The sequence below is a fragment of the Bufo bufo genome, chromosome 3 (genome assembly GCF_905171765.1).
Source record: "Bufo bufo chromosome 3, aBufBuf1.1, whole genome shotgun sequence".
Lineage (NCBI taxonomy): Eukaryota > Metazoa > Chordata > Amphibia > Anura > Bufonidae > Bufo > Bufo bufo.
The window spans coordinates 110,730,273-110,756,902 of record NC_053391.1 but is presented as its reverse complement, the minus strand read 5'-3'; the positions used below and the strand labels follow the sequence as shown (position 1 = coordinate 110,756,902).

Sequence of the window (26,630 nt, the reverse complement as noted above, 5' to 3'; positions counted from 1 at the left end):
AGCACTGAATATGCGTTCTGCCGGATCATTAACCGCTTGCCGTTATACTAACGCCGAAAGGCGTGAGAGCGGCGGGTCTCTCAGGTCTCGATGACTCCTATTGGCGTCATCTCGTGAGACCCGAGATTTCGCGTGAACGTTCACAGCGAAGCGCAGCTGAGAAGTTGATCTACAGCCTGCCAGCAGCGATCATTCGCTGGCAGGCTGTAGATGCAATTTTTTTAACCCCAGAAAGGTATATTAGATGCTGTTTTGTTAACAGCATCTGATATACCTGCTACCTGGTCGTCTGGTGGTCCCTTTTGCTTGGATCGACCACCAGAGGACACAGGCAGCTCTGTAAGTAGCACCAATCACCACACTACACTACACCCCCCCTCTGTCACTTATTAACCCCTGATCACCCCATATAGACTCCCTGATCACCCCCCTGTCATTGATCACCCCCCTGTAAGGCTCCATTCAGACGTCCGTATGTGTTTTGCGGATCCTCAAAACACGGACACCGGCAATGTGCTTTCCGTATTTTGCGGATCCGCACATTGCCAGAACTATATAGAAAATGCCTTTTCTTAACCGTACCCAGCATAACCAGACACTGCCGCACACATTCAGTAGTAATTGTCTGTCTGAAAGCCGGCATGTATGCCAGAAACCTTGCGGATCCTCTCATAGTGAATGAGGATCTGGCTGAGTTTGGTGGTGTCCAGCTATGCTGGATACGGTGCACTTTGGTAGTTTGTTCTTCTGCTGGACCAGACTACTTGGGTACACCACGTAGATGTTAAGGAAGCCTAAGGCTGAGTTCACATTACCGTTTAGCTTTCCGTTCTTCTAATCAGGAACAGGATCCAGTAAAAAAACAGATCCTATTGCATCAGTTGTCATCCGTTTGAGCCATTTTTGTCTGAGATCAGTTTTCTAGACGGGAAAAAAAGTCCTGTGGCTACTTTCACTCTAGCGTTTTTGCTGGATCCATCAGGGCTCAGCAAAACGCTTCCGTTACTGACAATACAACCTTCTGCATCCGTTATAAACTGATCTGGTTGTATTATCTTTATCATAGCCAAAATGGATCCGTCATGAACTCCATTGAAAGTCAATGGGGGACGGATCTGTTTTCTATTGTGTCAGAGAAAACGGATCCGTTCCCATTGAATATTGTGGGTCATGACTAGAGATGAGCGAATCGAATCAGACGAAGTGGAATTTGATCCGAATTTCAGGAAAAATTTGATTCGCAACTAATGCAAATTTCCTCGCGCTTCGTGGTAATGAATCACAATTTTTCCTAAAATCGCGGCTACACATGTGAGGACATGGGGCAAGGAACTCTGGGAAGGCGGGCTGACCCATAATGCCATGCATGCAGCCAATCAGCATCCAGCCAGCCCTGTGATGTTACAGCCCTATAAATATGGCGGCCATCTTAGAGTCAGACATTTTCAAGCGTTCTGAGTGCAGGGACAGACGTGAGGAGGCGCTAGGGACAGCAATTGTAAAAACCTGATTGTGACCTTTATAAGTGCAGGGAAAGGATAGGGAGGAATCATTGCACAGCATCTTAGTGCAGGGAGAGACGTCAGAAAGCGCTAGTAACAGTGCCATAAAAGCGATTTACAAGTGCAGGGAAAGATTATTTGGAGATCCAAATAGCCATTATACAGCTCTGTCATTCCAGCAATTTGTTCTTGGGGTGCAAGTGCTATGTTGAAAAGCCTTTAGTTCAAACAAGAAAAATATATTCTCAGTTCACTTCTGCAGTTATATGTGTTGAAAGCGTACAGAAAGAAAAAAATATACGCACTTCACTGGTGCACATATTTGTGGCAAAAGCGTTTAGTGGCCTATTTGAGTACAGAAAGAAAAATATATATGCACTTCACTGGTGCAGTTATTTGTGGCAAAAGCGTTTAGTGGCCTATTTCAGTACAGAAAAAAAAATATATACACACTTCACTAGTGCATTTATTTCTGCTAAAAGCGCTTACTGGCCTATTTCAGTGCAAAAATAAAAATATATTCTCAGTTCACGTCGGCGGCGGTTATATGTCTTGAAAGCGTTTAGTGGCCTATTTCAGTACAAAAAGGGAAAATATATACGCATTTCACTTCTGCAGTTATATGTGGTGAAAGTGTTCAGTGTCCTATTTCAGTACAAAAAGGAAAAAAATATACGCACTTCACTGGTGCATTTATTTCTGCTAAAAGTGTTTACTAATAAAAACCGGCTTCGTTCGACAAAAAAATGGCGCACCATAGGGTAATAAAGTCTTAAAATGAGTAATAAGTAATATCTCCAAAAAATGGAGTCTCACCTGGTAGAGTTGTGCTATATTAGGCAAAACTCTAATGTAGACATGTGTCAGGTTGGCATAAGCCCCTCACAGCGGATGGTATGCAGCCCGGGAAGAGTACTTCTGATTAGGGATGCCTGGAATCCCTCAGAAAGCCAGTAGTTCAACAGAAAAAAGGAATATCCCATGGCGCAAAAACCACCCAGTGGTTGGATTACAATGAGGGTTCTTTTTTATTAAGCAAGCGGTACAACGCGTTTCGGGGATATACCCCTTCTTCAGGTACAAATGACTTGCGTTTACTGGCCTTTTTCAGTGCAAAAAGAAAAATAAATATGCATTTCACTTCTGCAGTTTTTATTATTTCAGTTCAAAAACAAAATATATTCAGCATTCACTTTTGTAGTAATATTTGTGGTAAAATCTTTATTGACGTATTTCGGTCGAAAAACAAAATTAATTCAGTGGTCAGCGCTGCCGTTATATGCGGTAAAATCTCCATGATGTCTCAATGATAAATATGCAGCGTGGGGGCCCCGTGTGGCTTCTACACACTTTCAAAATTATCCTAAAATCTTTATTGACGTATTTTGGTCGAAAAACTAATTTTATTCAGCGTTCACTTTTGCAGTAATATTTGTGGTAAAATCTTTATTGACGTATTTCGGTCGAAAAACAAATTTTGTTCAGCGCTGCGGTTATATGCGATAAAATCTTTATTTAAGTATTTAGGTCGAAAAACAAAATGTATTCAGCGTTCACTTTTGCAGTAATATTTGTGGTAAAATCTTTATTGACGTATTTCGGTCGAAAAACAAATTTTGTTCAGCGATGCAGTTATATGTGGTAAAATCTTTATTGACGAATTTCGGTTGAAAAACAAAATTAATTCAGTGGTCAGCGCTGCGGTTATATGCAGTAAAGTCTCCATGATTTCTCCATGATAAATCTGCAGCATGAGGGCCCCGTGTGGCTTCTACACACTTTCAAAATTATTCTTCAGCGGAGCGAATAGATGCCGGATGACCTGGACGCTCCAAATTTTATTCAGCGTTCAGCGCTGCAGTTATATGCGGTAAAATCTTTATTGATGTATTTCGGTCGAAAAAACTAATTTTATTCAGCGTTCAGCGCTGCAGTTATATGCAGTAAAATCTTTATTGACGTATTTCGGTCTAAAAACTAATTTTATTCAGCGTTCAGCACTGCGGTAAAATCTTTATTGAAGTACTTTGGTCGAAAAACAAAATTTATTGAGCGTTCAGCGCTGCGGTTAAATGTGGTAAAATCTTTATTAAAGTATTTCGGTCGAAATACAAATTTTATTCAGCGTTCATCGCTCTTGATTAACTTTGCGACTCTTCCAGGCTCAAAGCTATCTTGACGCTTTGTCTTCTCATTGTCTGTAGCTACTAGAGGCCTGTTCATGCCAGGCAGGTTTCCCAAGAAGTATCTGGGTCAATGAGTAGCCTATACTTCACTTGCATCAATCTTGACAGGATTCGTCTCCAGGTGGAGATAAATTGTTTTTTGGAATGCTTTCTCCATCGTAACCACATTGTTGAATAAACAGAAGACTGGCAGATTCTCTCCTGTCTTAGGCAACACTTAGTTTTTAATTATTAAATTTATTAAATATTGAATATTAAATTGAACCAAAACTTAATTAAAATTATAAGAAAGTTAAACTCAGATTAAAGCTTAAATTCGCCAATATATTATCCTAATCTTCGAGGGAAATTCACGGACAATCAATTTGCCAAGCCTTTTGTGCTGGAGAACGTGTATTATTAATTTGTGTTAAGTTGAGAAATTTCAACCTTCTGTTCTGTTCCATAGTCCCTATAAATGACTAAACCAAGCGGCCACTCTGTGGCCGCCTCATGCTGCTGCCACCTCCGCAATCTCTCGTCGTAGTGCCACTCTGTGGCCTCCTCATGCTGTGGCCTCCTCATGCTGCTGCCACCTCCACACTATGTCACCTTGCCACTCTGTGGCCTCCTGATGCTGCCTCCACCTCCACAATATGTCACCTTGCCATTCTGTGGCCTTCTGATGCTGCCGCCACCTCAACACTATATCACCTTGCCACTCTGTGGTCTCCTGATGCTGTCGCCACCTCCACACTTGGTCATTGCGCCACCCTGTGGCCTCCTCCTGATGCTGCTGCGGCCACCACCTCCACATTCTGTCATTGTGCCACTCAGTGGCCTCCTACTGATGCTGCTGCTGCCACCTCCAGACTCTGTCATTGTGCCACTTGGTGGCCTCCTCATACTGCTGCCACCTCCACACTCTGTCATTGTGTCACTTGGTGGCCACCTCATACTGCTGAAAACTCCAGACTCTGTCATTGTGCCACTTGGTGGCCTTTTCCTGATGTTGCTAGGTAGCCAAAAGCAGGAGTGGGTACAAAACACATAAGACATGTAAACATTCCATTCACGTGTCATCTCTGTTTTAGATCCAGTCCTGTTTTTTTTGGGCATTAGCAATACTGATGGATTATTGAGCAAATGCTGACCGAGTGAAGGCGGATGCTCCACAGAAAGGATCCGTTTTTTTGTGGGTTATTGTTCTGACGGATCAGAGGAAGGGCAAATTAATCAGTGACTTCAACACAAACTTACTGCTGACACCCTCTCCACTTGTCAGGGGGCTCTACTTGTATAAGCGTTTAATAGAACAGGTACTGTAGACATCTATGTGGAATCAGCTGCCGACAGTTTAAAAGGAGTGCGCTTCTTCTTGACGCTAACATTGACTTATAAGGCTGAGTTTACACCTAAATTATTTGGTCAGTTTTGGCCCTGTAACTTTCAAAATAAGCGAAGTGTGCAGGATTCTAAGAGTCATACTGACTCACAGTATTGTTTCACTACCACAGCAGACTCCCTATGTATGTTACTGCAAGGCACAGTGTTCTACACCACTATAAAGGCTCTCAGCAGCCAGGAAATAGACGTTTTTTTAACGTAATTCGCTGTAAATATATTTGGATTGAACCAAATTTGTCCCCAAAAATTCAGCGAACCAGCGAATCAAATTTTAAAAAAATTAGCTCATCTCTAGTCATGACCGATCCGTCTTGCTCCGCATCCCATGACAGAAAGCAAACCACAACATGCTGCGATTTGCTCTCTGGTATGAGAATGCAACTAAAAGGAACGGAATGCATATTGGAGCATTCCGTTCTTTTCAGTTACGTTTTGTCCCCATTGTCAACGAATAGGGACAAAATGGAAGCGTTTTTTTCTGGTATTGAGACCCTATGACGGATCTCAATACCGAAAAATAGAAACGCTAGTGTGAAAGTATCTCAGACGGAAATGGCTCCAAAGGATGACAACTGATGCAGCAGGATCTATTTTTTTTTACTGGATCCTGTTTTATTTTTCTCTCTCTCTCTTCTTCTGACAGAGAATGGAGAATGCACAACATGAACGCATCCAGATATGGTGGAAAAAAGGGTTTTTGTAGACCCAAGGTTTTCGCCATTGCTGGGTGACAACACGTTTTGCATTCTGCAATATTTACTGGAGGTCTTCTACACAATGACATGCCATTCCCTTATATACTTCATTGGCCGATTTTTTTCAAGGTTTAAGCAGGAGACATCTAAGCCCCCGTCATTCGCCTGTAGTCAGGATCCAGACAGTTTCACCAAACATGTTGGCGCTGTGTTCAAGGTAGCAGGACAAATGTGTTCAGCCAGTGCTTGGCGCCAGATGCTGCTGTAAGGGGGTGACAGCTGGATCGCCTGTCACTGTCACTCATTGTGCAAGAGAGGGACTGGTGGCTTGAATTGATATGTGACACCAGAGATACTCAACGCCATCTGAGATAGAAATATGGATATCAGTCCTGGACAAGGGCGTCGCTAGGGCTTTTTTTATCTGGGGCCAGGGCCTCGAATCAAACTACCACTGCCCCGAACCTCGAGACTCGGGAGACTGGTGGTGACTGGCTGCAGTGCTGCACACTGCGATATTACATCTATTAAGGCAGCTACTCGGCTTACATCAGCTGCGGCATGACATCTGATTCCTGGGCTGGCTCAGCTCAGCTGACTCACATAGCCGGGTGCCGGCGGCGCCAGCGCAATACCGCTGCGCTAAGTACGACAGTGACGACTGCAGTGGATCTTCTAACCTGATTGGCTGCTGGCTCCTCCTCACTTCACCTCTTACTAGTTATCCTGTGGGTGCACAGGAAGTCAGGCTGGCTCGGCTGCTCCTCGCTCATCTTATCAGTACTGGGCTGGCAGGAAGTGAGGCTCAGCTCAGCTCAGCAATAGCCTGAGACAGAGTGCAAGCTGTGCAGCCTTGGCTTTTACTAAAAAGTTTTTAGGGACCCACAAGAACAACAGCAGCAGTGGCAGTGCAGCAGGAATATAGAGGTGTGTTGTGTTGGCAAGACTCAGTAACACAGCAGAGAAGGCTCCTGGACAGGCATAAAGAGGCAGTGTCCCAAGGCCCGAGTGTGTCAGGAAACCAACAGGCAGAAAGAAGTTGCCTGGGCTTGAGGGAGTGATGTTATTTACATGGGACTGTATATTGGAGGGGGCTGGAGAGATGGTGTAATGTTATTTACATGGGACTGTATGGTGGAGGGAGGAATATAACTACAGGGGGCACTGCAAATCCAGAGGACATTATAGGCATTCTTATTACTACTAGGGGCTCTATAGGAGGGACTTATAGATCTGCCTTATTTCTACTAAGAGCACTATGGGGGGTCTTATTACTACTGATGGGTCTTTAGATAGCTTTATTAATACTGGGGGAAAAATAGGGGGCTTTATTTCTACTGGGGGCTCTGTGAGGGTATTATTAATACTGGGGGGCTCTTCTACTAATGGGGGCACTCTTGGGGACTGTTATCAGGGTTGGGGGCACTGTAGGGGGCAGTATTACTAATGAGGGCATTCTAGAAGGGAATTACTATTGGTGGGACTATGAGGAGCATTATTACTATGGGGGGGTCTATCTGTATGGCAGTTATTTTTCTTCAGGATTGTATTTGGGGGTATTGGGGAGCACAGCGAGCAGCAGGATAACACTGTGGGGACTCCAGTTTGGGGGATGATGATAGAAATGTGAGGAAGCTAAGATGTCTGTGTGTCTCACTCTGCAGAGACGAGGTGCGGCTGAAAGAAGATGTACAGACCAAATGGATGATGACAGAGAAGATCTACATCGGAGGAGACGTCACCTGGAGGCACTGGATGTGACAGGTATGTGCTGCTGTATAGCAAGTCCAGCAAAATGCGTTGTGGGGGGAGGGGGGCTTGACTTAGAGAATTGGGCCATATTCATTGGGGCTTGGGTCCCGGATCTTTTTCGACCCTAGCAACGCCTGTGGTCCTGGACATTGAATATAAAGTTCTAGGTATATAGTTTATCTTAAAGAGGACATGTCACCTTGTCTGACATTTCTGTATTGGTAAATAATTGTATTTTATGAGGAGTATTTGTTCCTATAACTCTACATTATGTTCTTCCTTTATTATTCCTGCTATAATATTATTCCAACTAAATAAATTGCCAGTAGTCTACAATAAAAGGTCCAGCTGGGTGTTCCCTGCACATTCTGACACTCTCTATCCAATCAGTGCAAGGACACACCCCAACTGGTAACACTCACCTGGACCTTGATTTATAGACTTCTATCAGGAATAATAGAGTAATAGCATCACATACAGATATAAGAAAAGACTCTCCAGCATTCTAGAACGTGTCAAGAGAGGTGACAGGTCCTCATTTAAAGGTTGTCTGAGATTTTAATACTGATGACCTATCTTTTGGATAGGTCATCAGTATCTGATTGGTGGGGGTCCGACACCCGGGACCCCTGCCGACCAGCTGTTTGAAAAGGCACTGGCTCTCCTGTGAGGGCCGTGGCCTTCTCCAGCTTTTCCTCGGCCAGTGACTTCACGTTCATCGGTCACATGGCCTAGGAGAAGCTCAGCCCCATAGAAGTGAATGAGGCTGAGCATGATACCAAGCATGGTCGCTATACAATGTATGGTGCTGTACTTGGTTTGGTCTGAGAAGGCTGCGGCCCTCAGCCGTGCCTTCTCAAACAGCTGATCAGTGGGGGTACTGGGTGTCGGACCCCCACCGATCAGATAATCAGGATAGTATTGAAATCTCAGAAAACCCATTTAATGATGCAGGATGTCGTAGTCTTTCTTAGACTTTATGACATACGCGCAGTTTGACGTGATTCCTCTTTCGCAGCCATTTCTCCTGGCGACTTGAGGGGCTCATGTTCATAGTGTCGATTCCTTCCTTTTGCTGTATCTGCACACTCTCATACCGCATAAGCTGAAAGACAAGGGAGCACTGATTAAAGGGGGATCTGACACCATAGTACAATTTGTCTGACCTGATCAAAGGCTATTTAGTATTAAAAGACATATAAATAGAAGTTGAATAGATATGAGACTAATATCTCACTGCAGTGCATTGCTGTCTATTAATTTCCATCATAAACTGACAAGGATGAGATGTCAAATGCATGCTGTGCGATGTGAGGTTTATGACCCGTGCTCATGCCCTCCAGCAAGTTCATTGGTATACAGAAAACATGTACACATCATTCACGTAGTAAATCGGAGCTGACACATAATAAAAAATGCCTTTTTAAAAGGGCACATGGATGTCATAGAGCCCCCCTTCCCTTTATTTTTGTCAGATCACTTACAAAGAGCAGTTTTTTTTGTGGGGTTGTCTTCATGAGAAGTAAAAATTACTGCGATCCATCTGCACAACCATAGCAAATCACATTGGCTTAAATTATATAGTAACATTAGCCCTTCTTTGCAATGCCCTAAAAATGAGGATCTTGAGAAAGTACAGGGGTCACCAGAATGCCTATGTTGGTTCCACCGAGTGAAGTGGCATCTTGTCCATCTCTCCATTGAAGCCCATGGACAATGTGGCAGCCTTGAATGAGCAAATGGGGGTGTATTGATAGGTGAGGGTCCAAGAGATGTGACCCACAACTATCATTCAAATATGGCAAATCGGGTGTATATGATGTAAATGATTAAATGGGTTAGCTGATTTAAAAAAATAAAAATAAAAACAGCAAATGTTATAAAATGACCAAAAAAAAACTACTCATCTCTGCAATCCCACATGATCCCCTGGTCTTTATTTACAAGTACCTGGAATATGACCGCTGCAGAAGGTACACTAGTAATACAGTGCATGATCGCTGATTGGCTGCAGCAGTTATCTTCCGACTGCTTATAAACAAAGACCGCTGGCGATTATGTGCCACCGCACGGATGTTTGAAGAGGTGTAAACAGTATTTTTTCTTAGTTACTAATATTTGCTGCTGTTTCTGTTTAACTTTCGATGAGAATCCCTTTTTAAAGAGGAGAGTTCCTTAATCGGCATGAGGAGACTTATAGGCGATTGAGGCAGAGCATTTTAAGAGCTCATTTGCATCCCTTTCTTCCCAGAATTCCAGAGGAGCATGTATGGCCTAAAAGTCTCCTCAAGCCAACTAAGGCGCTCTCTTCCAAGACTCTGACTTAGGCCTCACCCAGTTAAGCCAGTACTCTCTGCTCTGCACTGATTAGGGGCAATCACCCCGAAACAGCTGTCTGCAGATGAGATGTTGGCTTATTTGATATCCAAGTGATGTCTCAAGGCTCAGCTAAAGGGTCAAGCATTGACTTATAGGATAGCTGCCTTACATCTGGTGGCATCAGAGGCAGTGCTTGTTAAGAGCTCATTTGCATCCCTATTGATATAAAAAAAAGTTAGTGTTTCAATCGTGAAGATAACCATGAAGGGTCTGCTTCTGGTCTGTGCATCAATTTTTTGCCCTCCATGTGTCATCTGTATTCCACATGCACTGCTGGCATGAAAATGGGATTTCCAGAGAACCTCCTACCAATGGTCAATGAAAACCACTGACAAAACATGGATGCCATCTGTGTTCTCTCAGTGGCTTTCACAAACCCATAGATTTCAATGATCATGTTTGGTCTGCATCAAGGACCAAAGTGTTGTGTGTCTTCTGGCGTTTTTAGTGGAAAAACAAGCATAGATCTGTGTGCTGTCTGTGGAGAACATGGACAGCACTCATCTCCGATTTACTGACAGGTGAATACGGCCACAAAAATAAGGAACATGAAATCTTACCTGTCTTAGAATAAAGGCCACCACATCTGTTGATTCCCAGTAACTGGCATGGAAAAGATGTGGCAGTGCCACAGTCGGAAAGGCAGTGAGTACATCAGGGCAGTATAAGGCGTAATCAATGCGCTTTGTTCCCCACCAATTAGCTGTAACTACGGAAGCAAGATAGAAAGTGAATATTTTTAAGAAGTTTTCAGTAGTTGCTGAGATCACAAAAATAACTTTTTTTCCCCCAAAAACATTGCCACCCTTGTCCATAGGCTGTGCCTGATATCGCAGCTTAGTCCCATTCACTATAATTGACAGTTGTTGCACTGTGCTGGTGCAATCCTTTCAGATTATTTTCTTTTTTTTTTTTTTTATTAAACGTGCCTCCAACACATTTAATATTCTGGTCTGTCAAAAACCCTTATAAAATTTCATCTAAGCTTTCTAGGTTCCTGTGGATTTAGAGGAAAAATGTGCATTTTCCAAGACATGTTTGAATACAATAAAACTTTTTTGTGTGAATATGAATGATTTAGCGGTGATGCCTGGAGAATTATCTGTATGGCTCAAGGTTAAATGTCATTCAGTTCTTGTAGAAAAATACAAGCATTTTATCATCAAGGATCACCATGGATGCTGTGCGTACGAATAAAATAACACTTTACAAAAGCAAAGAGCTTTTATTTCACACCGATGTAATGCAACTAATGTTCAGCCTCAACATGATGTTAGACAAGCCGTCCAGACATTTATAGTGTGTTACAAACATTTAAAGGGGTTGTCCCATGAAAAATATTCTACATTTTTCAAACCAGCACCTGGATCTGAATACTTTTGTAATTACCTGTAATGAAAAATTTAGTATAACCAGTGAGCTATTCAAAAAAATGTATCTTTATAGCGCCACCTGCTGTTTGTTAGGCCTCATGCACACAATCACATCAGTTTTTCAGCCCGCAAAAAGCGGATCCACAAAACACGGATGTGGTCCGTGTGCCCTTCTCTTCATGTAACTGTCATTGCTTCTAAAGGTAGATAGGACTGGTGGCAGTTGAAGGATGGAACTGAGCATGTGCATCCACCTCAACGATGTTACTGAGGTGGACAGAGAAATAAGGAAATTAAGGCCTCATACACACGACGTTATGTATTTTACGGTCTGCAAATTGTGGATCAACAAAATATGGATACCGTCCGTGTTGCATCTGCATCTTTTGCGGACCCATTGACTTCAATGGGTCTGTGGTCCGCATTTTGTAGACATATTCTATCTGTTTTGTGGAATGGACACATGGATGCGGAAAGCACATGGATGATCCATGTGCTTTGCGGATCCATATGTCCCTTCAGCAAAGAACCTCTACTATCATGGATAAATCACCCCTATCATACAGGGGACTCCATTATATGGAAAAGACTCTTCTAATCTCATGATCTTTCTTTATACTGATGTATAACATTGGGCCATACTAAGTGCACCACAATGTGAATTGCATTTATCTCAGCATGGTGGAAAGGAAAAATTAAAGGGGGTCTGTCAGAAGTTCTGACAATGCTAAACTGTTGATAGCACTATTTAGGGGCTGGGGAGAGTAATACAAACCTACTTTTTGTGGAGCTTTTTTCTTCAGGAGTAGTGAGAATATAGAGATTTATTCTGACAGATTCTGTTCTCCCAAGTGTCCAGGGCGGAGCTTTACTCTGACATGCTCTCTGTATTGAGCTGCTTCACAGCCCCTCCCCTTTGCTCTGAGTGATCTCCTGGTTGGGTGCTACAGCTGGGAGGTGTTGTGAAGCTGCTCAATGCAGAGAGTACGTCACAGTGAAGTCCCGCCCTGGGCACTTGCAGGAGCAGAATCTGCCAGAATAAAACTTCATATTCACATGACTCCTAATGATAAAATCTCCACAACAATATGTTCGTGATGCTTTCCCAACCCCCTACCTGTGCTGTCAACAGTTTAGCAAGGTCAAACGTTGTGCCGTTTTCCATTTTTTTCGCGGACCCATTGACTTTCAATGGGTCCGTGGAAAAATCGGAAAATGCACCGTTTTGCAGCCGCATCCGTGATCCGTGTTTCCTGTCCGTCAAAAAAATATGACCTGTCCTATTTTTTTGACGGACAACGGTTCACGGACCCATTCAAGTCAATGGGTCCGTGAAAGAACACGGATGCACACAAGATTGGCATCCGCGTCCGTGATCCGTGGCCGTAGGTTACTTTCATACAGACGGATCCGAAGATCCGTCTGCATAAAAGCTTTTTCAGAGATGAGTTTTCACTTCATGAAAACTCATATCTGACAGTATATTCTAACACAGAGGCGTTCCCATAGTGATGGGTACGCTTCTAGTTAGAATATACTACGAACTGTGTACATGACTGCCCCCTGCTGCCTGGCAGCACCCGATCTCTTACAGGGGGCTGTGATCCGCACAATTAACCCCTCAGGTGCTGCACCCGAGGGGTTAATTGTGCATATCATAGCCCCCTATAAGAGATCAGGGGCGGCCAGGCAGCAGGGGGCAGACCCCCCTCCCTCCCCAGTTTTAATTTCATGGATGGCCAGTGCGCCCCCCCCGGCCCCCCCTCCCTCTATTGTAATATTATTGGTGGCCAGTGTGCGGCCTCCCCCGGCCCCCCCCTCCCTCCCTTTATTGTATTATCATTTGTGGCCAGTGTGCGGCCCCCCCGGCCCCCCCTCCCTCTATTGTATTATCATTGGTGGCCAGTGTGCGGTCCCCCCCCCGGAACCCCTCTATTGTATTAATATCATTGGTGGCCAGTGTGCGGCCTCCCCTCTCCCCCCCCCCGATCATTGGTGGCAGCGGAGAGTTCCGATCGGAGTCCCAGTTTAATCGCTCTGGGGCTCCGATCGGTAACCATGGCAGCCAGGACGCTACTGCAGGCCTGGTTGCCATGGTTACTTAGCAATATTACAATATTAGAAGCATCATACTTACCTGCTGCGCTGTCTGTGACCGGCCGGGAGCTCCTCCTACTGGTAAGTGACAGATCATTAAGCAATGCGCCGCACAGACCTGTCACTTACCAGTAGGAGGAGCTCCCGGCCGGTCACAGACAGCGCAGCAGGTAAGTATGATGCTTCTAATATTGTAATATTGCTAAGTAACCATGGCAACCAGGCCTGCAGTAGCGTCCTGGTTGCCATGGTTACCGATCGGAGCCCCAGCGATTAAACTGGGACTCCGATCGGAACTCTCCGCTGCCACCAATGATCGGGGGGGGGGGAGAGGGGAGGCCGCACACTGGCCACCAATGATATTACAATAGAGGGAGGGAGAGGGGGCCGCACATTGCCACCAATGATAATACAATAAAGGGAGGGAGGGGGGGGCGGGGGAGGCCGCACACTGGCCACCAATGATAATACAATAGAGGGAGGGAGGGGGGGCCGGGGGTGGGGGCTGCACACTGGCCACCAATGATATTACAATAGAGGGAGGGGGGCCGAGGGAGGCCGCACACTGGCCACCAATGATAATACAATAGAGGGAGGGAGGGGGGCCGGCGGTGGGGGCCGCACACTGGCCACCAATGATATTCAAACTGGGGAGGGAGGGGGGTCTTCCCCCTGCTGCCTGGCAGCCCCTGATCTCTTACAGGGGTCTATGATATGCACAATTAACCCCTCAGGTGCAGCACCTGAGGTGTAATTGTGCGGATCACAGCCCCCTGTAAGAGATCGGGTACTGCCAGGCAGCAGGGGGCAGTCATGTACACAGTTTGTAGTATATTCTAACTAGAAGCGTCCCCATCACTATGGGAACACCTCTGTGTTAGAAGATACTGTCGGATATGAGTTTCACGATCTAACTCATATCCGACAGTATATTCTAACATAGAGGCATTCCCATGGTGATGGGGACGCTTCAAGTTAAAATATACCATCGGATTGGAGAAAACTCCAATCCGATGGTATAATAGGGACTCCTGACTTTACATTGAAAGTCAATGGGGGACGGATCCGTTTGAAATTGCACCATATTGTGTCAACGTCAAACGGATCCATCCCCATTGACTTGCATTGTGATTCAGGACGGATCAGTTTGGCTCCGCACGGCCAGGCGCATGGCCAGCCGCACGGCCAGGCGGACACCAAAACGAGAGAAATATCTCGGCAAAAGACAACTTTTCCCATTTTTTTATACAATGTTGGCATTTGACCAAGATATTTATCTCACCCAGCATGGGTATATGTAAAATAACACCCCAAAACACATTACCCAACTTCTCCTGAGTACGGCGATACCAGATGTGTGACACTTTTTTGCAGCCTAGGTGGGCAAAGGGGCCCACATTCCAAAGAGCACCTTTCTGATTTCACAGGGCATTTTTTACAGATTTTGATTTCAAACTACTTACCACACATTAGGGCCCCTAGAATGCCAGGGCAGTATAACTACCCCACAAGTGACCCTGATCGGGCAAACACTGTGTTTTGGGTGGAGGGCGAACTAAGGTGACACTAATACTATTATAGATCTGACTGTGATCAGTTTTGATCACTTACAGATACTATAAAAGTACAAATGCTGATTAGCGATACGCTAATCAGCGAATCAGTGACTGCGGTGCGGTGGGCTGGGCGCTAACTGACGCTAAACTACCTAACCAAGGGGCCTAAACTATCCTAAAACCTATCAGTCAATACCAGTGAAAAAAAAAAGTGACAGTTTACACTGATCACTTTTTTCCTTTCACTAGGTGATTGACAGGGGCGATCAAGGGGTGATCAAGGGGTTAATTGGGGTGATGGGGGGTGATCTGGGGCTAAGTGAAGTGTTTGGTGTGTACTCACCGTGATGTCTGCTCCTCTGCTGGGACCAACCGACGAAAAGGACCAGCAGAGGAGCAGAGAAGCCATTTAACACATCATATTTACAAATATAATGTGTTAACTGGCTTCTGATTCGTTTTTTTAAAAATCATCAGCTTGCCAGCCACGATCATTGGCTGGCAAGCTGATGACGTGACCCCCCTCTAACTTTTGCCGGCCCGCGATGCGCATGCGCGGGCCGGCTAAGCGCGTCATCTCGCGTCTCGCGAGATGACGCATATATGTGTGACTGTGCCTGGGACTGCCGCCTCCGGAACGCGATCCTGCGTTAGGCGGTCCGGAGGCAGTTAAGCAATGCGCCGCACAGACCTGTCACTTACCAGTAGGATGAGCTCCCGGCCGGTCACAGACAGCGCAGCAGGTAAGTATGATGCTTCTAATATTGCTAAGTAACCATGACAACCAGGACTACAGTAGTGTCCTGGTTGCCATGGTTACCGATCGGAGCCCCAGCGATTAAACTGGGACTCCGATCGGAACCCCCTGCTGCCTGGCAGCCCCTGATCTCTTACAGGGGGCTATGATAAGCACAATTAACCCCTTCAGGTGCGGCACCTGAGGGGTTAATTGTGCTGATCACAGCCCCCTGTAAGAGATCAGGTGCTGCCAGGCAGCAGGGGGCAGTCATGTACACAGTTCGTAGGATATTCTAACTTGAAGCGTCCCCATCACCATGGGAACGCCTCTGTGTTAGAATATACTGTCGGATATGAGTTTCACAATCTAACTCAAATCCGATGGTATATTCTAACATAGAGGCGTTCCCATGGTGATGGGGACGCTTCAAGTTAAAATATACCATCGGATTGGAGAAAACTCTGATCCTATGGTATATTAACTCCTGACTTTACATTGAAAGTCAATGGGGGACGGATTCATTTGCAATTGCACCATATTGTGTCAACGTCAAATGGATCCGTCCCCATTGACTTGCATTGTAAGTCAGGACGGATCCGTTTGGCTCCGCACGGCCAGGCAGACACCAAAACGACTTTTTTTTGATGTCCGTGGATCCTCCAAAAGTCAAGGAAGACCCACGGACGAAAAAACGGTCACGGATCACGGAAAAACGGAGCCCGTTTTTGCGGACCGCAAAAAAAACCGGTCATGTGCATGAGGCCTTAACCTTCGATTCCTTGCATTAAAAGGGAAGTTATGTGCCCAGAAATCCATGATTAGGTTATAGAGAACTCTGGTTTAAAAACACAATCGAATAGTTGGTGACCATACAATAGTTTGCCCATAATCCAAAATGACCATCATAAATCTTTCTTTACAAGGCATGTGAATAATGTGATCTGCTGAACTACACTGCTCAAAAAAATAAAGGGAACACTTAAACAACACAATGTAACTCCAAGTCAATCACACTTCTGTGAAATCAAACTGTCCACATAGGAAGCAACACTGAGTGACAATCAATTTCACATGCTGTTGTGCAAATGGGATAGACAACAGGTGGAAATTATAGGCAATTAGCAAGACCCCCCCAATAAAGGAGTGGTTCTGCAGGTGGTGACCACAGACCACTTCTCAGTTCCTATGCTTCCTGGCTGATGTCTTGGTCACTTTTGAATGCTGCCGGTGCTTTCACTCTAGTGGTAGCATGAGACGGAGTCTACAACCCACACAAGTGGCTCAGGTAGTGCAGCTTATCCAGGATGGCACATCAATGCGAGCTGTGGCAAGAAGGTTTGCTGTGTCTGTCAGCGTAGTGTCCAGAGCATGGAGGCGCTACCAGGAGACAGGCCAGTACATCAGGAGACGTGGAGGAGGCCGTAGGAGGGCAACAACCCAGCAGCAGGACCGCTACCTCCGCCTTTGTGCAAGGAGGAACAGGAGGAGCACTGCCAGAGCCCTGCAAAATGACCTCCAGCAGGCCACAAATGTGCATGTGTCTGCTCAAACGGTCAGAAACAGACTCCATGAGGGTGATATGAGGGCCCGACGTCCAAAGGCGGGGGTTGTGCTTACAGCCCAACACCGTGCAGGGACGTTTGGCATTTGCCAGAGAACACCAAGATTGGCAAATTCGCCACTGGCGCCCTGTGCTCTTCACAGATGAAAGCAGGTTCACACTGAGCACATGTGACAGACGTGACAGAGTCTGGAGACGCCGTGGAGAACGTTCTGCTGCCTGCAACATCCTCCAGCATGACCGGTTTGGCATTGGGTCAGTAATGGTGTGGGGTGGCATTTCTTTGGAGGGCCGCACAGCCCTCCATGTGCTCGCCGGAGGTAGCCTGACTGCCATTAGGTACCGAGATGAGATCCTCAGACCCCTTGTGAGACCATATGCTGGTGCGGTTGGCCCTGGGTTCCACCTAATGCAAGACAATGCTAGACCTCATGTAGCTGGAGTGTGTCAGCAGTTCCTGCAAGACGAAGGCATTGATGCTATGGACTGGCCCGCCCGTTCCCCAGACCTGAATCCAATTGAGCACATCTGGGACATCATGTCTCGCTCTATCCACCAGCGTCACGTTGCACCACAGACTGTCCAGGAGTTCGCAGATGATTTAGTCCAGGTCTGGGAGGAGATCCCTCAGGAGACCGTCCGCCACCTCATCAGGAGCATGCACAGGTGTTGTAGGGAGGTCATACAGGCACGTGGAGGCCACACACACTACTGAGCCTTATTTTGACTTGTTTTAAGGACATTACTTCAAAGTTGGATCAGCCTGTAGTGTGTTTTTCCACTTAAATTTTGAGTGTGACTCCAAATCCAGATCTCCATGGGTTGAAAAATTTGATTTCTAATTTTTATTTTTGTGAGATTTTGTTGTCAGCACATTCAACTATGTAAAGAACAAAGTATTTCAGAAGAATATTTAATTAACTCAGATCAAGGATGTGTTATTTTTGTGTTCCCTTTATTTTTTTGAGCAGTGTATATAGCTGTTTGTAAGCTTAGAGCCTGCACCAGGATAGACACTGGTCATGATTAGGGATGAGTGAATCGACTTCGGATGAAACATCCGAAGTCGATTCGCATAAAAGTTTGTTTGTATACTGTACGGAGCGAGTGCTCCGTACAGTATTAGAATGTATTGGCTCAGATGAGCCAAAGTTAATTCAAGTTTATGCAAAAATCCTAGAAGGTTCCACAAAAACAATTGAACAATCCGCGCTCATGAGAAATAACTTACTGTTAGCAATTTTTGCAGATGGCAGGCTTTCTGAAGAACTTGACATTTCACTGCTCATGCTCAAAAGGCTAGACCGTCTGGCTTTAACTTGAGTAGAGGTTGATAGGCTGGAGCATGCCGGAGCCTCAGTAGAAGAGTTGTTGCCGGTAGTGCTTTCTACAAATACTGCACTACAAGCTTGTATAGCATCCACTAGAGACAAATACACAGCACAGAAATTATTTGTTTTGGAAAAATAACCTGGTAAAACAGTTATGTTACATAGGTAAAAGATGCCCTTTGTCTCTCATCCCTGAGGAGCAATAGTTAGTTGACTGTTCCTACCAGTAATTGCTATTTGTTGTGCGATGTGGAGATTGGGTCATGATTATAATAAGGGTTCTTTTACACAGATTGATTTCAGCATCAAGTGCCGATCAATGAAATAACAAGTCGATCGGCACTTGTTTAAAGAGCCTCTTACACAGGCCAATGCAAACTGCATGGGACACGAAAGGTTGTTAGAATAATATAAAAAATTATATTTTTTTATATAGCGCCACCATATTCCACAGCACTTCACAATTCACAGGGCTCATGTACAAATCGAAGTAGACATCACAGAATTACAGGCTCATATACAATTGACACACTAGGAGTGAGGGCCCTGCTCGCAAGAGCGTACAATCTGAGGAAATGGGGGTGACACAAAATGTAAAATTGATTGTGTTCTAAAGTGATCCAGCCTTTTTTTCCCCCAAAATAGAGTAATGTAGACAGAACTGCATGAGCTAGTGCATTGAGTGTGGGGATTACTGTTGTGGGGTAAATGGGGAGTAGTCATTTATGATAAGCCTGCCTAAAGGTGTGTTTTTTTATGGCTAGTTTCACACTAGTGTTTAAGAGTTCCGGCAGGCTGTTCTTGCTAGAGATCTCTACATTCGCCATTGCCGGAAGCTGCCTGAATGCCAGCCGGTCCCATTCATTATAATGGGGACTGGCGGAGATCTGGCTGTAACCCGGCAAATATGCATAGAATAGCCTGCTGTAGCTCAAACGCTAGTGTGAAGCTAGCCTAAAGGATGTATTACATTAATAGATTTTGCAGGAGATTATCGGGAGGGAAGCATTCCTTCCTGGAAATCCCCTGCTTACTAGCAGAGGAGACCACTGCTATTACATGCAGCGATCTCCTCCAGAGTATGGGGAGGAGCGATCGCAAATGCATTAGCTCATCCCCATACTGACTAGTTGTTTGCCAGCAGCAGATAATGATTAGACAGCACGCTTAAAGAGGACCTTTCATCGGTCCAAACATTGTAAAATAACTATCAGGGTGTGTAGAGCTGCACCCCGGGATCTCACTGCACTTACTATTATTCCGGGGTACCGCTCCGTTCTCCCGCTATGTCTCCCCCGGCATTTTCGCTGACTTGGTTATACTGGGAGGAGTCTGCCCTGTTTCTCCCTGGGTGTTCCTTCTCCCAGCCTGTTTTTTTTTTCTCCCAGGCTGTGAGCTATGGAACGCCCAGGTAGAAACAGGGCAGACTCCTCTCAGTATAACCAAGTCAGCGAAAATACCGGGGGACATAGCGGGAGAACGGAGCAGCGCCCCGGAATAATAGTAAGTGCAGTGAGATCCTGGGGCGCTGCTCTACACAGCCTGATAGCTATCTTACAATGTTTGGACTGATAAAAGGTCCTCTTTAAGCCTGCTTAAAAATCTGAATTCCCAGATGAATGAACGTTCGTTAGCAATGTTCTGGCAAATTATCAGCCAGTGTAATATAGCCTTAAAGACACATTTGAAGCTAAGGAAGTTGGGAATTAACTTGATTGTCCAAGGCAGAGCATTCCAGAGAACTGGTGCAGATCGAGAAAAGTCTTGAAGACGGGAGTGAGAAGTTCGAATTGTGGAGGGTGTTAATCTTAGGTCATTGGCAGAACGGAGAGCACGAGTAGGGTGATGGACAAAAAATGAGGGAGGAGATGTATGGAGGTGCAGAACGGTGGAGAGCTTTATGGGTGAGGGTGAGAAGTTTCAACTGTATTGTGTGGTGGATGGGCAACCAGTGAAGTGACTAGCACAGGCTACAGGCATTGGTGTAGTGGTTGGACAAAAAGATGAGCCCAGCTGCTGCATTTAGGACAGACTGAATGGGGGAGAGTTTAGTGAGGGGAAGACCGATTAGTAATGAGTTACAGTAGTCAAGATGAGAATGAATCAACAAAAGTTTTGGCCGTTTTCACCGTGAGAAAAGGTGTGACAACCGTGTGCAAGTGCCTAAATCTGGGAGTCAAGGGAAAGTTTGGAGTCAAACATAACTCCAAGACAGCAGGCAACCTGCCCAAGAGTTCTAATAGTACCACAGACTGAAACTGAAATATAAGGTTTAGGTAGGTGGGTAGATGAGGAAAAACAAGAAGTTCAGTTTTTGAGAGATTAAATTTCAGGTATAAATTACAATTACTGGTGTTTTGTAGTACTGTTACAGTGATGTCAAGGGATGAGGTATATAGTTGGGTGTCATCAGCATAGAGATAATACTGAAAACCAAATCTGCTGACGGTCTGTATGATCGTTCATCCCCATTTGTGGTGGCATTACTTCCCCCTTTACATGAGGAGATGTGCTGCGCAAAACCATTATTTTTATGTTAATATAAAACATGAGATCATTCGACAAACAAGTATGTGGTTGTTAGATGATTGCTGGGGTGTTTAAATGTTCCTGATCATAGGCCTGTGTAAAAGGGCCTTAGGACCATTACAAAATGAAATGAAAACTAAAACCAGGAAGAATGTATAAGGCCAGTAATTGGAGATGGATGGAACATTATAGATAGCACCCATAAGTGTAAGAGATCAGAACTAATTTAACCTCTAGAAGACTGCTTATGGCAGAAACATGTGGAAACTCCTGCAGACTGACAATGTGGGCAATTTTATCTCCTCATTTATTTTCAAGCTTAGCATTGCGAGTATATAACCTAAAAAATATTTTATATGTCTGTTCACTTCAGGTAACTACTAAAGACACCAAAAACATTTACTGCGGGTCCAGGAAAATGATAAAAATCTCCATAAATATAATTCAGTGTTTGAAGATTGTTAGCGTCTTCACGGCTTATTACCTAAATTGTGGCTGTGTGCTATAGCAGCATGTCACCGAGATTTATTTTTTCATCATTCAGAAATGTGGGACACAACTAAAGAACATACGGTAATATCAAAGCACCAGACAGAAATCACAGTAAAACGTGCTGGAATTGTCGATTACTACAGTCAGCTATAGTAAATTCATTTTTATACATTAGACAGAGTCACGGATAAGAGGACTCTTTATGTAATGTTTCCATATGCACATAAGGGAATTTAAATTTAAATTCAATTATTCATATCCTCTTCAAAATGCTAAGACTGGTGAAAAGGAAGATAAAAAGGAAAGTTGTTTTCATCAGGAGGTGCTGCTTCCTCCATATCTGTGCAGCACCTTCCTTGCCTACAGCTCTTTTGTGCTCTATTTCAGAATGGTAGGAGGGCAGACGTAAAGTCGGAACAGCTGTTTGCAAACTGGATTTTACTGTACCTCTCTTGGGAGTCTTGATTCATGAGAACAGCACTAATGCTATCAATTATGTACAACATAGAAACATCTGTACTGAGCACAGCTAATCTACTCTTCCTATTAATTCAATACTGTATATTTGAATGCTTTAAAGGGCTATTGCGGTAATTCCAAGTTATTCCCTAATAGCCGAGCTCTGTACTTGGATATCTCCAGTAATCCCATAGAGATGAATGGAGTGGCAGTGCACATGGTTGACCTGCGGCTTCATTCATGGGGCCCCCGCTCTAGTTATAGGTGGGGGTCCCAGTGGTAGGACCTCCAAAATCTAATTATCTCCTATCCTGTTGATAACTTGATATTACCACAATACCCTTATGTGTACTGTCATTAGAAAACATATTACAAGTGTTACCTATAATCCAGTCGATTCGCTCAAAAGTTCGTTTTAATGCTGTATGGAGACCCATCCCTGTACAGCATTTAAATGTATGGGCTCCAGCAAGCTGAAATTTATTATTACCGAAGTCTGGCAAGACTTCGGTAGATAACTTCGATATTCGATATTTAAACTTGAAAACCATTTTAAAACTAAAATCCAAAGTCGGTTTCGGTAGTGGCTGGTACCTTGGTACCAAAACCGACTTCAGATCCAAGTTTTGAAATGGTTTTCAAGTTCTAAAATCAAAGTCTGAAGTTATTTACCGAAGTCCCGCGAGACTTTGCGATAACGAATTTCCCTCACTGAAGCCATACATTTGAAAGCTCTATGGCGACAAATCTCCATACAGTATTTAAATGAAGGTTTGAGCGAATCGACTTCGGATCTATGATCCGAAGCTCGATTTGCTCAACACTAGTAACAACCAATTAGAAATCAGCTTTCATCTTTCCATTGCTTGTTTGAAAATGTTTGGTTTCCATTAGCATGCTCCTCTTATTTCTCCACCATTTCCGTGCTTTAGGCCCATAGGGACATCTATTGATATTGGTTCACCAATCTCTCTCCTGGTGTAACGGGGCTGGGATAATGATAGGTGGCTCCTCAAAGGAATCCTAGATGGCTAAGATACCATTGAGAAGGAAAGTTAAAATTTTTGCATTAAAATAAAACAAGCAATCTGCCTTTAAAAGGGTTTTCTGAGACTTTACTACTGATGACCTATTCTCTGACAGTAGCACTGTGGCCTTCTCTTTGTTCACCAAGCACAGGGCCATCCATTTACTAGCGGCTGTGCTTGGTATCGCAGCTCAGCCCCATTCACTTCAATGGGGCTGAGCTGCACCGAGACCATGTGACCGATGAACGTGACGTCACATAGCATAGACTAACTGAGAGAAGCTTGTGGAGCTACTGTGAGCTCCGGTACCTTCTTAAACAGCTATTCAGCGGGGATCCCGGTTCAGATACTGATAACCTATCTAGAGGATAGATCAGTAGGAAAGTCTCAGAAAACCCTTTTTAAATTTCTGTGTACAAGCTACAGGACTCTGAGCTGTTGAATATACATATTGTACTGTAGAGTTTGGTGTACAAAGTGTGATTCTTTCAGGTTAGGGAATAGCATGGAAATAGCCGATTATATCAGTTAGTCACAGGGCAGACTGTACAAGGAAAGGACAGATTTTTGTTGAGCGCCAGAGTGTATATAGTGTATATATAAACACCCATCAGCAATAACATTAAATCCAACTGTGAAAAACACTGAATATTTCATGACAAGAATTCCTGTCAATGGGTGAGATATATCAGGCTGCAAGTGAACAAGCAGTTATATATGGAAACACTAGACTGGGTCAAAACACCTCAAAAATGGCTGATCTTGTGTTAAGTACCTATAAAGAGTGAGTCAAGCAAGGAGAATGGGGGTATAAGCTAGAGTTTCGTTGAGTATTCATTGCAGGCCCTATTTTACAACTTACAGAACTTCAAGGATCCTTTGCTAATATATGAGTGCCAGATACAATAGGGCACCTTCAGAAGTATTGTGAGAAGAGACCAACACAATATTATTTTTAATATATTATTTTAATGTTATGATTAGAGATGAGCTAATTGAAGTTGACTGTCATGAGGGTGTCAAGAGCCACGTCTGACTCCGTTATACCCGGGGTCAGGAAGTCGCAGCGGGTGGCTGCACGCTCTATGTCTAAAGATAGTGCTGTTTCTTAATGGTAGCTTTCTGGGTTTGCCTTGCAATCCTTTTTGGCTCACTCAGGGATCCGTAGCTTCTCCTCCTCAGCTGTTTTTTGTCCAGCAATCCCAACCTCCTTATATTCCCATCTCCCACTTCTCTGGTTGCCAGATATAGAGCTTCCTGCCTTGACTTCTATACTGACCCACTGGAGTTGTGTAGCTGTGATTCCTGGTTGTTGTTCCAGAGCGTTACCCTCCGGATCCCTGTTGGGCTTTTGTTGTCCGCTGTTGTCGCCCACCTGGGATTATATGTTTGTCTGTATTGTCTGTCCTCTCCTTGGTGTTTCCCTTTAGTGTTAGTGGTGCGGACTAGTGTTCCCACCGCCCTATTCACTACGTAGGGCTCATCTCAGGGAAAGCCAGGGTTTAGGCACGTGATCGGCGTACGGGTGAGAAACCCGTCTAGGGACGTCAGGGCAGTCAGGTGCCAGCCTCAAGGTGAGTTAGGGGTCACCACCTTTCCCTCTCCCTTGGACAGGGCCTTCCCATTTCCCTCCCTTTGCGTCACGTATGTGATCGGCACGCCGGTCATGACATTGACGAAGTGGAATTCGATCTGAATTTCAGGAAAAATTATTTTCTCCTATCCTCTGGATAGATCATCAGCTTCTGATCGGCGGGGGTCCGACACCCAGGACCCCCGCTGATCAGCTGTTTGAGAAGGCAGCGGCGCTCCAGCAGCGCCGCGGCCTTCTTACTGTTTACCGCAGGCCCAGTGATGTCACGACTTCTATCAACTGGCCTGGGTGGAGCTAAGCTCCATTCAAGTGAACAGAGCTTTGCCCCGCCCAGGCCAGTGATACTAGTCGTGGCGTCACTGGGTCTGCAGTAAACAATGAGAAGGCCGCGGCGCTGCTGGAGCGCCTCTGCCTTCTCAAACAGCTGATCGGGACCCCCGCCGATCAGATGCTGATGATAGATCATCAGTTAAAACAAACTGCAGAACCCCTTTAAGGACATTTAGCAAAGAACTCTGGGTATGAGGGATCACCCACAATGCCATGCATGCAGCCACTCAGCAGCCAGCCCTGTGATGTCACAGCCCTATAAATAGCCTCAGCCATTTTGGATTCTGCCATTTTCCAGTGTGCTTAGTGCAGGGAGAGACGTCAGCAGGCGCTAGGGACAGTGCTAGGAAAAACGTCATTGTGCTGAAAAAAAACGATTTACAAGTTCAGGAAAAGATTAGTTAAGTTGTAGGGAAATGGATAGGGAGGTATTATCTACACTATACAGGGAGTGCAGAATTATTAGGCAAGTTGTATTTTTGAGGATTAATTTTATTATTGAACAACAACCATGTTCTCAATGAACCCAAAAATTAATATCAAAGCTGAATATTTTTGGAAGTAGTTTTTAGTTTGTTTTTAGTTTTAGCTATTTTAGGGGGATATCTGTGTGTGCAGGTGACTATTACTGTGCATAATTATTAGGCAACTTAACAAAAAACAAATATATACCCATTTCAATTATTTATTTTTACCAGTGAAACCAATATAACATCTCAACATTCACAAATATACATTTCTGACATTCAAAAACAAAACAAAAACAAATCAGTGACCAATATAGCCACCTTTCTTTGCAAGGACACTCAAAAGCCTGCCATCCATGGATTCTGTCAGTGTTTTGATCTGTTCACCATCAACATTGCGTGCAGCAGCAACCACAGCCTCCCAGACACTGTTCAGAGAGGTGTACTGTTTTCCCTCCTTGTAAATCTCACATTTGATGATGGACCACAGGTTCTCAATGGGGTTCAGATCAGGTGAACAAGGAGGCCATGTCATTAGATTTTCTTCTTTTATACCCTTTCTTGCCAGCCACGCTGTGGAGTACTTGGACGCGTGTGATGGAGCATTGTCCTGCATGAAAATCATGTTTTTCTTGAAGGATGCAGACTTCTTCCTGTACCACTGCTTGAAGAAGGTGTCTTCCAGAAACTGGCAGTAGGACTGGGAGTTGAGCTTGACTCCATCCTCAACCCGAAAAGGCCCCACAAGCTCATCTTTGATGATACCAGCCCAAACCAGTACTCCACCTCCACCTTGCTGGCGTCTGAGTCGGACTGGAGCTCTCTGCCCTTTACCAATCCAGCCACGGGCCCATCCATCTGGCCCATCAAGACTCACTCTCATTTCATCAGTTCATAAAACCTTATAAAAATCAGTCTTGAGATATTTCTTGGCCCAGTCTTGACGTTTCAGCTTGTGTGTCTTGTTCAGTGGTGGTTGTCTTTCAGCCTTTCTTACCTTGGCCATGTCTCTGAGTATTGCACACCTTGTGCTTTTGGGCACTCCAGTGATGTTGCAGCTCTGAAATATGGCCAAACTGGTGGCAAGTGGCATCTTGGCAGCTGCACGCTTGACTTTTCTCAGTTCATGGGCAGTTATTTTGCGCCTTGGTTTTTCCACACGCTTCTTGCGACC

General features: G+C 44.7%; 1 protein-coding gene across 1 annotated transcript in view; it reads right to left on the bottom strand.

Annotated features, from left to right (window-relative positions):
* The window catches only part of PITPNM3 (PITPNM family member 3), a 793,517-nt gene that overhangs the window by 14,092 nt on the left and 752,795 nt on the right, over window positions 1–26,630 (bottom strand). Inside the window, exons 11-13 of the mRNA XM_040423477.1 lie at window positions 18,458–18,649; window positions 10,461–10,609; window positions 8,510–8,626 (exon numbers count right to left, since the gene is read on the bottom strand). Coding sequence (XP_040279411.1) covers window positions 8,510–8,626; window positions 10,461–10,609; window positions 18,458–18,649 — 458 coding nt within the window. The remainder of the gene's footprint in view (window positions 1–8,509; window positions 8,627–10,460; window positions 10,610–18,457; window positions 18,650–26,630) is intronic.